The sequence below is a fragment of the Polypterus senegalus genome, chromosome 15, assembly GCF_016835505.1.
Source record: "Polypterus senegalus isolate Bchr_013 chromosome 15, ASM1683550v1, whole genome shotgun sequence".
Taxonomy (NCBI): Eukaryota; Metazoa; Chordata; class Cladistia; order Polypteriformes; family Polypteridae; genus Polypterus; species Polypterus senegalus.
The window spans coordinates 107,317,678-107,334,625 of NC_053168.1; the positions used below are offsets into that span (position 1 = coordinate 107,317,678).

Consider the following 16,948-nt stretch of genomic DNA (forward strand, 5'->3'; position numbering starts at 1 on the left):
CTTCCAATTAGAATGCTGATGGAAGAAATTAAATGGATTTCGCAGATATGATATAGAAACAAGATTTTTGGAAAAACTGTTCTTTTTGTGTGGCTTTGGTTGTTATCAAAGGGGTGTTGTAGTCCCAGAAGAAAGATCCCAGTATAGCACTGAATCCAGTCTACAGTTATACAAAGTGCAGCATGCCAAGAAGTCTGACTGATTTGTTCTCAAGTTGTCTTTGTTATATGAACTCATTGTTATACATGTAGTTTGTGCATTTTATGTTTTTTAATACAAAGATTCCATTTGTGTGGTTAATTCTTTTATTTTAATTTAATTTGACATTTATTTTTGTTTCGTTTACACAATGCTATTTGCAAGCATTATGTCACTGTAATCGTTGCACTGATGACGTGAAGAAATTACAACATAAAAACCTGTTGGTCACTTCATGCACCATCCCTTGGCGGTTACAGTTTTTGAAAAAGTCTTCTTTAATGTATTGTAGTAAGTTTCTGAATTCAAGTAGGCACTAGTGCTAGGTTTGTACTTTTGGTTTCAGCATTTGTTTATTTTTGCTTCTAACTTCTCATTAACGTCTGGCCCCCTTTAGATTGGCTTTTGATTATTTCTAATTTCATGGTTTTGACCCCTTGCTTTGCCTGACCTTATCTTGTTCTTGTTTAACCATTTTCTGGTCAGTCACTATCTTCACATACGACGTGTGTTCCTACACTACTTATTTACACCTCTCAAACTGCTAAACCCATGCACACACACATACCAAGAAATGTTTCAAAATTATTTTGAAACATATAAAAAGCTGAATGAGTTGTCTGCATAGCTAATAATGCCTACTGCATTATTATTAAATGTATTGTTCTATATAATGAGTTATTATGTTCAGAACATTGACAGATTTGGAATAGTCTTTTCCCAAAGCAAATGATTCTGTGTGGTTGACATATTCAGAAATGAACACTTATTCTAATTACTGACTGAATATCTGTCTTTTCCTTCTTCAAATTCATGTGAACTATAAAGCATAATGAGCTGTGCTTCTACTGAAGTATACACTCTCATGGTGAAGCGAGTAGCCAAGGAACACAGAATGAGACTTCTCTGGACTTGTGCAATGTTACCTAGCCTTTCGGTTTTGGTAATATGTTGTTGACTTTTCTGCATGATGATTATTAGTATATATGGTAAACTAGTTTACTGTCAGCTCATTGGCTCTTTATTTTGAGTTTACTACCTCACATTTCCAGAATTCTGCATTTATATTTCAACCTTGTCACTGTCTAGGTGGAGTTTTCCAAATTACTCCCAGGTCCACACTCCACAAACTATGTGCAAGATGGGTCCTGCAATGAGCTTGCACCCTGTACTGGATAGATTCTTGCTTTGTTTTTAATAGTGCCAAGGTGCAGTAGACTAATCTGCCACAACTCTGTATTAGGAGAAGCAGTTTCAGAAAATTAGTGAATAAATGAATTCACTTCTTTCATATTGCTTACATTAATCATTACTCTTCTTCATTAACAGGTTATCAATTGTAAATGGCGATCAGTATGAATATAGAGTTGGCTATTTGAATAGGAAACTAGCTTGTACCACTTTTTTCTATTTGAATTTACAGAAAATAAATTTAACCAAAAAATTATTCCAGATAATGATATCTGAAGTTTTTTTTCCAAAAACAGGATCACAGAATAGAAAATGGTAATTATGTCACATAGTTAAAGATGAACGTCTGTCTTACAGTGTGTGCCACTGAACTTTCTAATCCTTTCTAATACTTTATTAAGCATCTACCAAAATTGACAGAAAGATGAGAGTAAATGCCTACTTAACCATTTGAGTGATGGTACAGGACAGATGCTGATATGTTGTAAAGATTTATGGTGATGAATCACAGCTGTTATTCCCTTTAATTCTGTCTTAGGTGGCAGGAATGAACTTACAGTACCAAAGCTGACTTTGTTAAGCCGTCTGTCAATTATTCTTCAATCTAAATTTAGCTAATTGTTTTAGATTCTGAACTGATGTTGTGAAATTTGCAGATGTCCCCAACTGTCTAAATATTTCCCTATGGTTTATCATTAAGAGGCAATGCACAAAGCGCAGAACACACCTGTTTTTTGGTTTTTTTTTGTGTTATGGCCATCAAGAGGTTTGATCCTTGTCGATGATAAGCTGTACATATCATACAATTCATTGTGTGATATCGTTTGTCAAAGATCAGCATTTTAAGTTTCATGCCCAAAACAACAATCATTCTTTGTTTCAATGGCACTCCAAACATGTTGCTCTAAAGATTTCCTCTCTTTATTCCTGTTAAATGCTTTTGTCTGTATTAGAAAAAAAATACCTTGCTCAAATGATGCATTATTGGTGTAAACAGTGGGATGAAATTCCAGGCAGAAATAAAAAAATCCTTAACATGAGCAGCACAAACGGAATGCCAGCAGGTGAAATATTTACTAAATGTACTTGCCAGACAAGTGAAATAAGTGGAGATTTATAAGGTTTTCAAATGTGTAAGTGAATAAGAAACATTTAAAGAGTGGATGGGAACAACCCTGCTGTCTCTAAACAGTGGTCTTTCTGTTGTCATGATGAGTACAAGCAGAAAGACAAAGGCCTGCTCTCTAAAAGCATTGCCTCACCTGAATCAGGTCACTATACATTTAAAATTGACATTAAGTATGGACATCATATAACAATTTTATTTTTATCACAGTAAACAATGATGTCAAATTTTATTGTTGAAAAAATGGTTAAATTGTTTCAGTGATGGTGCAGTTTGATCCGGAAAGGCATGATCTTTCTTTCTTTCTTTCTTTCTTTCTTTCTTTCTTTCTTTCTTTCTTTCTTTCACAATGCTCCTAACTGTGACGATATCATTGTGAAAATGCATTTCCAATATATGTCAGTGTCTCACAATTTAAAGACTGGCATAAAGGATGCAGAAAATTAACACACATTAAAATGTGTATATAAATATAAACTGTTGTGCTTTTCCACCTTGAGAAACACAGAAACAACTGTTTCCCACACACTGGGGTATATGATAACTAATATTAATTATTTAAGGATTAACAGTTATCAGCTATATTAAGGTACTTTCATGAAGTGGCTAACATAAAAAGTGTCATTACTGAGGCAGCTACATGTTTAGCTCTATAGTAATACAGTTCACATTAACATTCATTTTTAAAATTGTACTGAAGTATAAAAAAGATCACAGTATCAGTCAGTAAAATAAAGAGTAGATTAATGGAAAAAATACTAATGATGAGAGAATTGACATAATAAGCAACTGCTTTAGTAGAATTCTGAGAAGAAATAAAAGTGATTTCATCATGTTCAGGGACTCTAGTTATGGCAAGTTGAATATGATTTCATTATCTAAACTGGTGCTTGTGAGGTGTAGCCTTTAATATTCAAAATTTAGGTGGGGGGTCTTTTGTTGTTTTAACAAGATGAGTACTAGAGAAAAAAATCATAATCTCAGAAAATTAGGCAGATGATTTAAATTTTTCCATAGTCTTTTGCATCCCCCAATTAAACTGCATGTTATACAGTGCCTAACAGAGACATGATAAAGTAGATATGTAAAATGTGCTAAAACATCCATGAAAAGGATGATGCAAAATACAGATTAAAGAGAATGGTCCATATAATTAGACATATACAGTAGATATGATGTATTTTCCATGCATCTTCTGATTATTATTAAGGTACTTCAAAAATTAAGGTATTTTGGAAAGTTTGTTAAGGAATATGGATAAGGTAAATATATTACTATGTAGAACATAAGGAAACTGAGAAGCACTGTCAAGCTGCAGTGACCAATGTAGAAAATAAGAAGATAAAGCAAATAAAAAAAAAAAAAATCAGGCACTTAATGAAAAAGAGGCACAGAAGAATACTTTGTCCACTTTGGAGGGCTATAGTTTAAGGTTACACTGCACATTATTAAAAATAATCAGCTTAAAGTGAAGGTTCTATTATCATTTTTGTTTGTTTGTTAAGCTTTTTGAACCATGTTGGTTTGCCAAATTACACATGGCATTTCTCTTTATTTTTGGAGGTGAGAGCTCTGTCTTTGCAAACTTTAATTTGTTTACCTCGTGTTCAAAGTTAGTTTTTGAAAGTTGTTGAAATCAAGTATTTTTTTTTTTTTTTTGCCTTCTTAAAGAGTATGTTTGGTATTTTTGAAGTCAATGTTGTTTCTTCACAAACATGGTATATATGCATTTGCCATTGCTTTTATTTTCCATGCCCCACAGCCACCATTGCAAAGCACCAGTGTGGGCAAAATATTTTTTCATTTATACAAAACATTTAACTTTAGAACACAGTGTTGCATGGTAAATGCATATATATCACATTTGCAAAGTGAAACTTGAAAAATACCAAGCTTATTTTTTATTTAATTTTTTTAATCCTTTAATACTATTCCCACTATTTGGCTGAAAACAGAGGTAGTGACAAGTAGTAATATTCACATTTTTAGATTTTTATAAAGGTGTAATACTGGCATTCAATATAGTTTTGACATACTGACAGCTGCCTCTACTGATACAGTATGGTATTCTCTAAGCAAGGACACTAAATGAACAGAAAAACAATGATACCACACAACGAACAACATTTTTCTTTTCTGTTTCAACAGAGTTCATGAACTTCTCTTAAACATCTTTTCTATATTTAGCTTGCTGTTTGTGATCAGGATCAAGCTTTCATATTATTTAAGCTATTTAGTTTATTTTCTTATGTATGAAACTTCAAAGAAAGACTTATTTCTACTCCACATTTGGCTGTTTCATCTCATCCTGCTATCCATTATGAGTTCTCATTGCAACTCCTCCATCCCTGTGATGCACACGTGTGTTGTCTGCAAGAGGCTAACTACAACCACTATGTAAAGAAACAGCTTCTGTTATAATTCTATAATTTCTACATACTGTGTATTCTTTACTTTTGCAGTGGATTCTAGTGTATATCTTGGGCATACTGTATCATAAACTACAGCTTATAACATTGGGACAGGATAGAATATGATTAGGCAAATGTTGATGTCAGTTTATTTATAGGGTGTGAGGTGGTCAACACTTTTCATGCTTTTTTCAATCATTTTCTTATAATTTTCAAAAGGAGTAACTGACTAGTTTTTAGATTAGTAATAGCAAAGGATAACATGTATTCTAGGTCATGTGCTGCTCTTGGTTTTTATTTTATTTTAACATATTGTGTATTAATACACCAAGATCAAGATTCACAGACAATTATGGTTATTAGAAAACATGCTATGTAAGTTTCAAATGATCACTTTTGAATCACTAGACTCTTTTCTGCCATTTCATGACCACGCATTTGTTACTACAATATTAAGCCAGAAACAAAAGCTATGCAAATGCTTTTCTTAGTCAATTATCTAAAAATGCAGGTTTCCCCTTCTGTTCAGTTGCGCATCACTGGCTAACGCCCGATTATCTGTGCCGCCATTCCAAGTACACCTCACAGCGTCTGCAGAATGGAACTGGGCTCAATGTGCAGAGCGGGGCTGGCTGTTGGTTCTATACAGTCCACGTCTCGGTCTTTGAGCTGATGCTGAATTCAAGCACTGTCCTCAGGGCATCCTTCTGATTGGGAGGAGCTGGATGTTTTGGGCGGGGCCGTTTTTTGGTGATACGCAGTCTCGATCTCGGTTATATCCTCAGCTAATGCAGCCGTGTTCAGATGCTGTCAGCGTGGCAGCCTGTCAAACAAGGCTGATCCATAAGCTGCAGCAGTGTGCATTTGTGTATTCATGTTCTGTGATTCACTCACATGTTGCTCACATGTCTTCTTCCATTATTGTGAAAATGCATATTTAAATGTGATTCTAGAAGTGACTTAGTCTAGATAAAGGGTTTTATTCTTTAAGGCAATGCCTTATAAGGCTTTCTAAGTGAATAAATTTTATTTTCCATTCATTAAGAGTACAGAGAACTTTAAGGCTCTGGGGTTCCCAGAGGTTAATCCTAGAAGCAAGGTGCTTTATGTTATAAAAGTATTTTATTCATCTTGTTTACTAAACAGCAGGTATTCAAATTACAAAATTACTGTTGGCTGTAGGAGATATATCAGTTTACGCAAGTCTATTTTTAATTACTGCATGCAGCTTATACCTGTTTAAGTAGTACCCAGTTTCCTATTTTTTAATCTGAAGATATACTTTTTAGACATACTATGATATAATAATATTTATATGATTATCCAGGTGCATGTTCTTCACTGTTGAGAAGCTGATCAGGTATAGCTGTTACAGAGCACACTTTCCCCTTCCTCCAACAAGATGCACCTTACCGTTCATCGACAACCTCCACTATTCTGCAGCTTATTCACTCTTTCTCTTCAGAAGACTTCTTTACTATAAACATGCATTTTCTGGGAAATTACCAATATACTAGACCAACTTGAAATGTTAAAGTTCCATGCCAACATTTCAGTAAAAGTGACATAATGGATCCATTATGACTAGGAAGAAGAGTTTTACTGCATGCCATTCCAGTCAGCACTCAATATGCTGTCCCCTATCTAAACCTATGCATTTTTGTTTATTTTTCAGCATCACAATAAAATTTAAAAACATATTTTCTTCATAGCATGTTGTGGACATAAATACTACACTGATGAAACATGGTCAAAAATAGTAAGGAGATATGATGGAAGGCTTGACAGAAACTTCTACTCCACTCTTACATTCTGTCACTCCTCATATAAAAGGACAACAACTGAAAAGGCATGAATATTTTAAGTTTTATTTATTAATTTTTTCTTAAATCTGACCTACCAGAGTGAGTGCGGAGGTGACCTGTGAGGGCATCTCTGCGACGACAGGCATAGTTGCACAGATGGCACTTGAACGGCTTTTCACCAGAGTGCAGCTTTATATGACGGAGCAGATTGCCCTTCTGAGTGAATGAGGCACCACACTGATTACAATGAAATGGCCGTTCCCCTACAAGAGACAAAGAACAAGAGTGAGTGTCAGAGAGCTTAGGTAGTTTTGGGAAGAGTCTCTTCCTAAATAAGCTGTCACCTTTTAATAGTGATAGACACAAAATAGCATGCCAGCCTGTACTGAAATGCCCTACCCTTAAAATGTAGAATGGTGGGCACAACTCCCCCTCGCTCTTCTGCCTTTCTACTCATCCTCAGTTCACTTCTCCATGGCCACTGTCTTAGTTGCCCACCTGCATGTTACAATGAGATACACACGCAGAAACTCAATTTAATCTGATAACCAGGGAGATCTCTGCCTTTCCTAGCTGGCGGCTGGGATGATAGAACAAGAGGCTTTCAGACTAAACCTGCCAGTTTCTTAATGCTTCACTGCCTGGGTCAATTTGATCTGAAAATCTAATTTTTTTCTTTAAAATCAGAATGGCACATCACAATGCAAATTCAGATTCATTTAAATAAAGTCAGAGCAACATTTTGTGTTGAAAAGCCACTCTTCCTGATCAGCAGTTCTGGAATAAACCAATATCCAATTCTGCGTGTTGTGGCATTTTAGGGGGAAGATTTTTAATGTGACTTTTCTCTCTCTCTCGCTCTCAAAGGGTCTATAAAATAAGAGGCGCCAGTGAAGCAGGGGAAAAAAATCAAGAAAGAAAAAAAAGATACTCATTAAAAATGCATTTCAGGATCACAGTTTCACCTCAGCACATCTCTGTATTTAAATGAATGCTACTTCATTATAACTGTTATAATAACTTCTTTGCATTTCCATTCTCATTGCTTTACTTTCTTTTTCTTTTTATAAACTCGCTTTCGCCTCCATTAGCATGTGGGCCATCAACTCTGAACTTCTATATAATGGGTGTGTTTCCATTTTAACAGTCCAAAATCTCTGGGTGAACAAATTTGTATATTGTATATAGACTGGTGTGTATGTACAGTATGTGTGTGTGTGTATATGTTCAGTATATAAGTGTGTGTGTGTATGTGTCTGCCTAGGTGTGTTTGTAAGTGATATAACCTTCACTTTTAAGTTTATGCATAACCATCTATTTTGGAACTGAGTTTTACAAGTAAAGGTTTGTGGAATAGCAAAGCCAATTCTTGTCGGCAACAGTGAGCAAAGGCAGGAGGCAATACCAAGCCTCTCTTTGAACTTTAGGGGTAGACGGGGATAATATGTAAGCTTCGTACAGATGGAGCTGAGGTACAATTCTTGTGAAGCTACAGTCTTGCTTATTGTGTATCCATGTGTGTATATATGTTAGTATTAGAGATACATGTGTGGAACAGCTATGTACCACTTTTTTTGTAGTGAGTAGCCTATATCACAGGACTCACTGGGTTATCTTTAAATGTATTTATTAGATGCTACTGTGAAATAATAGGTGATTTATAATAACCTTTTTTCAGAAAATGAAACATTAAAGTTCACATAATTATGGATATATGTATTCTGTTTTATGCTTCTATGTTGCAATCTCTGCTTGGGTTACATTCGAAAAAGGGAGAAATCAGCTTTAGGATTTAGCTTTAAAACCATATAAGATGATAAATTCCATTGCTGCATTCTGATGCATGTTAGAGTATCTGTCATTCTAATGTCTAGACAATATTCATTCACTAAAAAAATATGCTGTGATGGATATCTTGTTCACTGAATAGTGTTTTACGTCACCAAAAAACAAAAAAAAACCTTTGACTAAAAAACTGTACATAGTATGAACATCTACAGATTGACATTTGAAACTTCAGTGAAATTATTCTGAGTCATTTTGTTTGTTTGTTATTGGAACAGATGGAGAAGAAGGCATAGGGCAAAATAACCATTTCATTTTTAAGGATGTAGCACAGCGTTAGCTAGTGTCTCACCTTAGCCACAGCCTGAGGAATACAGAACATGAATATTTTGTGGAACAAAGAGTAATGATAATGTGGTTGAGTAATTGCTAATGCAGTGGACTGTAATCCCCAAGGTTGTTGGTTCACTGTGCGTGCATCAGCCTTGTGATAAGCTAGCATCCTCTCCCGAACTGGTGACTACATATCCAAAGCTGCTGGGATGGACTTCATCCCCTGCAGCTCTGTATTAGACTGACAGGTATGAGAATGTTAGATTATGTGGTTTTGCCCTCACTGCTCACTTACTGTGCTGTTACTCTGATAGAGTCACTTACTTTGCATGTTCTCTAATTCAGCAAAATCGTGTCAACAATTGTAGCATATTTCTGTAACTAAAAGCAATACAGAGTTAAAGGTGTATTCATCAGGAGAGGTCTTTTTTGTCCTTTTACTGCATGCATTTAACTCCCTAGTTGATAAGATAAATTTAGAAGATTTATGCACTATGTGCAATTTGGCAAATGTTAAATGTATGAAAACACAGCAGCAACATATACCGGAGTGCATATGATCTATCTATCTATCTATCTATCTATCTATCTATCTATCTATCTATCTATCTATCTATCTATCTATCGTGTCCTTGTGTGATGTAATTGAATATTTCAATGTAAATACACACAGTAATTTTTATATTAATAAATGTAATACAAATGTGGGCCGTAATTGTATAGGTTAGGTATTATAATGAGTCATTACAGCTGGCTATAAAAGAAAATGTTGCAATCAAATAATTTCAAGAAGATAGTGAAATTATAGTATATAAAACAATTAGGGTCAATTGCAAAATATTTACTTTTTTTCTGAAACCACATTTTTCATAACATGGTTGTGAATAGTGTGCCCACACACACCACCATCATGTCCATCTTAGATTAACCAGTTAAACTAACATGCAAACCTTTGGCACATGTAAATAAAGGGAATTACAGATAAAAAATCCACATAGATAGAGGGGAGTTATAAGCTCAAAAAATATGGACTGGCAATTAAAACTATGACTCTAGAGGTGTGAGGAAATAGGTCACTAGCTACTGTGCCACAGCGCTTTTTATTTATACCTTCTTGATAATTGTGGTATAATATTTCGGGCAAACATTTTATCTGGAATATGAATCATAAAGCTCCAACAGTCAAAAATTATCCTGAGAGCAAGTCCCTTTTTGTCTTCTAGCTTTTAATTTGTATTAGCATTTGGAAAATTATTCCCTACTACGGATTCTGGCCAACATGATCCTGAAGTAGAGTTGACCAACGCAGCAGGATGTGTTCAGTACAATGAAACAATCGTTATTTTTCCCCTTACATACAAGAAAATTACCAATCTGTTTCCTTTGGCCTAAATAGGAATTTTTACAGTTCACTAATTCACTAAGCTTTAAGGGGCAATACTAACATTATCATATTTCCGTAGAGGACATTATAATTTTTTATCTAAACGTGCATTTCACAAACGTTGGTAATGCAGTTTCTGGAGTTTTTTGACACTGTGTTCTCAAGGAGAATACATTTTATTCTGCTGGTTGACAAATGGCTGCTGATGGATTTCCTCCTTAACAAAGACATCAGTCAATATCTGTATATTAAGAAGAGCTCACTGTTGCTGCCTTGGATCACTTGACTATTGGATATTCCATGAGATAATACTGGTTGAGGTAGTCTGGCATGGGAGTATGTGTCAGATAATTGATGTGGTTTCTTTTGCAATCCCAATATTGGGCTGCAAAATAATTTGCATCTAAACAATCTAACAGACTGACTGAAGGTGTCTGTACCTTTGTAGATTGTAGAGAAAGCAAGGGGTTCGGATCAAATTCCACAGGACTGCAGGGGACTGCATAGGCTGGAATGAGTACAAAGGTTCTCATTCAGGCTACTTGCCCTTTTCCTTTCCCTAGACTGACAACAGTAGAATGCTTCAACAATAATTTGGCATAGTAGGCAATGACAAACCAGTTCATGGTCAACATGTCAATAAGAATGCACCCTAACTTTAGCTGGGCTTGGAGGAGATGCCTAGTGGTTTTAGCCATTCTGGAACTGTTGTTATCTTCTGGCTTATGCTTAGGCACTTGGGAGTCAAATCCTCAAGAGATACAAACTGGGAGTAGAAAGTAGAATTAAAGAAGGGATACAGTGCACCATTGTGGTTATAGAAAAACGATGGAGGCTTATGGCACATGAAGTTTTATAAAGTTGCATCACCACTTTAAGCACTGCAGAGGCAAACTAGATTGACTCAACTACTTATGGCTTTTAGAAGAGCAAGCTGAGTGTTGGAAGTTATGGATTACCTTTCATAGCCCTTTTACACCAACAGCAGAAGTGAATAGACGGAAATGTCAAAACACTTCTAGATAAGCCAAACAAAGTAAATTACCTCCCACCATCCTTCCCCAATCCCACTCCCTCCTCCCCAAAGAAATAAAACAATGTAAATAAAATTCTGTGAAGTCTTACCAGTGTGGCTTCGTTTGTGTACCATAAGAACATTTGGGCCGATGCAAACAATTCCACAGATATCACATTTAAGCTTCCCGTTGGGGAGACGAATGCCACCAACTGATGAGTAGGTTTTGCCGCTTTGGCCATCGTGGGAGCCGTTCAGTTTTGCTCCTGAAGCATCAAGCACTCGCAAATCCTCTGCACATTCCTCCCCATTCACTTCACAGGCATTCCCATTCTCTTCACTCTGATTTTCTACTTTAATATTACTGGCTGAAAGAAATTGCAGGTGGAGCCACTTAATACACTGGAACCAGATAAAATGACATTCAATGAAAGCCTCCGACAAACGCTACCCAAAAACGGGCCTGCTCATGGCATGCTAAATTTAACATTAAAATTGTTGTTTAGAACCCTTTTAATATAAATGTAAAAAAAGACTGGTATTGCTGGAACTTTGAAGTCCATATATCTGATCTTTATTTAGAGTTCACTTCAAGAAGTGGGTCCTCTTATTTTCACTTAACTTGATAAGCCCTTCAGTCCAAGAGCATATTTGGGTATTCAGCTTTAACATTTTGTTTGTCAGGCTTCTGTTGGAACACATAATTCTGATTTATGGGTTCAGAGTTTCTTCGGCCAGGTGTTGGAGTTCTCTTAACTAGTGAGAACCTTTCGATGAACAACTTAGCCTGAATTTTGTGGCTGTTGTCCTTCAAAAAATCAAAATAAGTACACTTGCCTTTCCTGTGATGAAAACGTTAATGTCAGCAGTTGTAATTCTATTTTCTGGATGGACACAGGTCATCTAACTCTGAATTTTTTATAGATTGATTGTTTTCTGAATAGAAAGTTAACTAGTGTCCTGTATGAAGAGTGGATTCGACTTGAGTGATATTTTAGCAGGTGGAATGTAAAACACTTTTAATACACTTGTGTCTCCATGACCTGGGATATCATAAACTTCTCTACAAAGTAAATATGGACTTCTCTTTCAAGACTTCATTTTGTCTAGAGGCAAAATTTCCAAAATTTGAGAGTCTCATTCTTAAAAATAACATTGGATTTGTTTATTTGTTTCTTAGTCTTGATTTTACAACTAAAAAAATTGCTAGTCATTTTTCTGTTTTGAAGGAATACATTAATTAAAATAAGGATTCAATTTATAACTTTGGTTCTTGGTCTTTCTTTGGATGCAGTTATGAGAGCTTCTGCATACAGTGATAAGGATATGGTTGGATTGACAATGGCTACACCACCAACCTAATAACAGAGCGTTTTATTTTATAGATTTATTTTCTAACAATATGGATAACATCCCCTATAAAAATAATTCAACTTCAAATGTGTTTTGATAAGCATAGTTGGAAGGTAACAGTGTATTTGACTTGATTTATTTTTGTATATTTAGTGGTTATATCTCTTTAGAGTTAGATCACTGTACCACCATGAACTTGCAGTTTTGCTTGCTAGTTAAATGAAAAAAACTGACATAAAAAAATCCCTTTTAACAGTTGGGTGCATTAAACTTTTGTTCAAAAATAGATTTAATATTGTTGACTTATTTTTAACTTCCAAATTTGAGATATGATTGTGAAGACGAGTTTCTTTTTCACAGGGTGGTTTTAAACACTTTCTGAACTAATTGTGGATTTAACTTCACAGTTTAATCCGGAATTTCCAAATCTTGTCTTTTTTTTGTTGAAGCAAAGCATAAAAATCATTGGCTTCTCAATTTTATCCCCAGGAATGGAATCACCAATGCATTCATCATTGTCAAAAGATGTTCTTGTAGTTTTTATCAAATAAATCAATTGCTTCCATTTTTGGACACTCTGGCCATGAAAGATTGTGACTTAAGAAAAAAATGGACTTCAAAGTGCTAGCTTGTTTAAATATTATGTAAATGTCCTTTTGATGATTATGATTTCTGCATTAAGTGCCACCTCCCTGTTCCCACTTAAATCCTGCCATAAAACCATAGGTCAGATCAATGAATTGGGTGGGATTTGAAGAAGGCTTTCTATGAAAGATATCCATAACTTATCAACACTCAACTGTAATTGTACAAATCGTAATATGATTAGTTAAACTATACAATTGCATTGAATCTTGCCTCATTCTGTTTAAGGTAAAATTGAAATACTTACATACATATAGTACCCTCTTGATATCACCATAATTTGTTCTGTCTTATCAGTCAGGACAGCTAGTGAAACACCATGGGGCATTTCTCAGAGTATCTGATGTCCCAGACCATGTTTTAATTTTATCCTCAGCTTGAAGACCTCACTTATTTCCCTCAAAATTACACATTTCTGAAGTTCCACAACAAAATGCTCTGTAAGACAAGGCTCATTTATAAAACAGTGGAAAGCTGCTAAGCCCCAGGAGAGAAAGCTTGTCAATTATTGGAAATGTTTGAGATAATGGAAAAGCATGGTTTAAGGAATCAGGGGTTCTACAAAACATAACTTTGGTTTTTCACATCCTTACATCAGCACTCCAACCGAAGCAGGTGTGGACTGTGCCCAGCAGTTTATCCCAAGCTGCAAGATGGAGCCCTCCCTGCAGTATGGAGGTGCCCCGAAGACCAGCAGGGAGTCATGGACTTTGTAGTTTTTATCCTCAGCCCTGCTGGATAACACAGGGGCCGCAAGAGGGAGCTGCAGGGAGGACCGAAGACTTCTTTCTGCCCTATGCCCCTGCGTGAAAAAAGGACTTTTATCTGACCCAGAAGTGATAGGGAATTATGGACTGAAGGATGAGAAACACTTCCGGGTCAGGAACTATAAAAGGATTGTGGTAGCTCCTAGACGGCAAGCTGAGCTGGGTGGTAGGAGGGCAACGCGTCTGGGAGTGGAGGATTGATTTATTGGTTTGTTGAATTTGTGTTTGTTTATGAATAGTGTGGAGTGGAGGGTGCTTAGTGCACATTATTATAATTAAAAGAATAATTGTAGCACTTTTACCAGGTGTTTGGCGTGGTACCTGAGGGTTCAAGGGAGCGCTAGCGCCCCCAACTACGACACAGGGCAAACTGTGTCAACATATATCCAGATATACTGTATAAAGGCAGCTGTTTAAAACTTAAAAACATACAGTATATATAAAGTCCATATATTGTGGATTAATGAGACAACAGTTGAACTTTTTGGAAGGCAAATGTCCTGTTACATCTGGCGTAAAAGGAACACAGCATTTCAGAAAAAGAACATCATACCAACAGTAAAATATGGTGGTGGTAGTGTGATGGTCTGGGGTTGCTTTGCTGCTTCAGGACCTGGAAGGCTTGCTGTGATATATGGAACCATGAATTCTACTGTCTACCAAAAAATCCTGAAGGAGAATGTCCAGCCATCTGTTCGTCAACTCAAGGTGAAGCGATCTTGGGTGCTGCAACAGGACAATGACCCAAAACACACCAGCAAATCCACCTCTGAATGGCTGAAGAAAAACAAAATGAAGACTTTGGAGTGGCCTAGTCAAAGTCCTGACCTGAATCCAATTGAGATGCTATGGCATGACCTTAAAAAGGCGGTTCATGCTAGAAAACCCTCAAATAAAGCTGAATTACAACAATTCTGCAAAGATGAGTGGGCCAAAATTCCTCCAGAGCGCTGTAAAAGACTCATGGCAAGTTATCGCAAACGCTTGATTGCAGTTATTGCTGCTAAGGGTGGCCCAACCAGTTATTAGGTTCAGGGGGCAATTACTTTTTTTCACACAGGGCCATGTAGGTTTGGATTTTTTTTTCTCCCTAAATAATAAAAACCATCATTTAAAAACTGCATGTTGTGTTTACTTGTGTTATATTTGACTAATGGTTAAATGTGTTTGATGATCAGAAACATTTTGTGTGACAAACATGCAAAAGAATAAGAAATCAGGAAGGGGGCAAATAGTTTTTCACACCACTGTATAAAGGCAGCTGTTTAAAACTTAAAACATACAGTATATATATATATATATATATATATATATATATATATACTGCTCAAAAGAATTAAAGGAACACTTTTTAATCAGAGTATAGCATAAAGTCAATGAAACTTATGGGATATTAATCTGGTCAGTTAAGTAGCAGAAGGAGTTGTTCATCAGTTTCAGCTGCTGTGGTGTTAATGAAATTAACAACAGATGCACTAGAGGGGCAACAATGAGATGACCCCAAAACAGGAATGGTTTAACAGGTGGAGGCCACTGACATTTTTCCCTCCTCATCTTTTCTGACTGTTTCTTCACTAGTTTTGCATTTGGCTACAGTCAGTGTCACTACTGGTAGCACGAGGTGATACCTGGACCCTACAGAGGTTGCACAGGTAGTCCAACTTCTCCAGGATGGCACATCAATACGTGTCATTGCCAGAAGGTTTGCTGTGTCTCCCTGCACAGTCTCAAGGGCATGGAGGAGATTCTAGGAGACAAGCAGTTACTCTAGGAGAGCTGGAGAGGGTCATAGAAGGTCCATAACCCATCAACAGGACCAGTATCTGCTCCTTTGGGCAAGGAGGAACAGGATGAGCACTGCCAGAGCCCTACAAAATGACCTCCAGCAGGCCACTGGTGTGAATGTCTCTGACCAAACAATCAGAAACAGACTTCATGAGGGTTGCCTGAGGGCCCAAATGTCTACTGCGCCCTGTGCTCACTGCACAGCACCGGGTAGCTCAATTGGCATTTGCCATAGAATACCAGAATTGGCAGGTCCACCACTGGCGTCCTGTGCTTTTCACAGATGAGAGCAGGTTCACCCTGAGTATATGTGAAAGACGTGAAAGGGTCAGGAGAAGCCATGGAGAATATTATGCTGCCTGTAACATCGTTTAGCATGACTGGTTTGGTGGTGGGTCAGTGATGAACTTGGAGGCATAACCATGGAGCGACTCACAGACCTCTACAGGCTAGACAACGGCATCTTGACTGCCATTAGGTATCAGGATGAAATCCTTGGACCCATTGTCAGACCCTACACTGGTGCATTAGGTCCTGGTTTCCTCCTAATGCACGACAATGCCCGCCTCATGTGGCAAGAGTATGCAGGCAGTACCTGGAGGATGAAGGAATTGAAACAACTGAATGGCCTTCACGATCCCCTGACTTAAACCCAATAGAACATCTGTGGGACATTATGTTTCGGTCCATTAGGGCGCCAGGTTGCTCCTCAGACTGTACAACAGCTCAGGGATGCCCTCATACAGATCTGGGAGGAAATGCCACAAGACACCATCCGTCGTCTCATTAGGAGCATGCCCGACGTTGTCAAGCATGCATACAAGCTCGTGGGGCCACACAAGATACTGAAAAGCATTTTGAGTAGCAGAAATTAAGTTTTTGAAAAATGGACTAGCCTGCCACATCTTCATTTCACTCTGATTTTAGGGTGTCTACACAATTGAGCCCTCTGTAGGCAGAAAACTTTTATTTCCATTAAAAGACTTGGCATCCTTTTGTTCCTAAGACATTGCCCTGTCGTTATTTGTATAGATATCCAACTTCATATTGAGATCTGATGTATCTAATGTGTTTCTTTAAAGTGTTCCTTTAATTTTTGTGAGCACTGTATATATATATATATATATATATATATATATATATATATATA

General features: G+C 36.7%; 1 protein-coding gene across 19 annotated transcripts in view; it reads right to left on the bottom strand.

Annotated features, from left to right (window-relative positions):
• The window catches only part of ikzf1 (IKAROS family zinc finger 1 (Ikaros)), an 82,243-nt gene that overhangs the window by 13,854 nt on the left and 51,441 nt on the right, over window positions 1–16,948 (bottom strand). For 7 of the 19 annotated variants that reach the window (XM_039736449.1, XM_039736450.1, XM_039736448.1 and 4 more), the window contains exons 4-6: window positions 11,359–11,616; window positions 7,131–7,229; window positions 6,827–6,994 (exon numbers count right to left, since the gene is read on the bottom strand). The exons of 3 other annotated variants lie outside the window; for them this stretch is intronic. In XM_039736449.1, the coding sequence (XP_039592383.1) occupies window positions 6,827–6,994; window positions 7,131–7,229; window positions 11,359–11,616 (525 nt within the window). Of the gene's footprint in view, window positions 1–6,826; window positions 6,995–7,130; window positions 7,230–11,358; window positions 11,617–14,566; window positions 14,597–16,948 lie in introns of those variants that run through there. 9 more of the 19 variants (XM_039736452.1, XM_039736451.1, XM_039736456.1 and 6 more) reach the window with 4 other exon arrangements.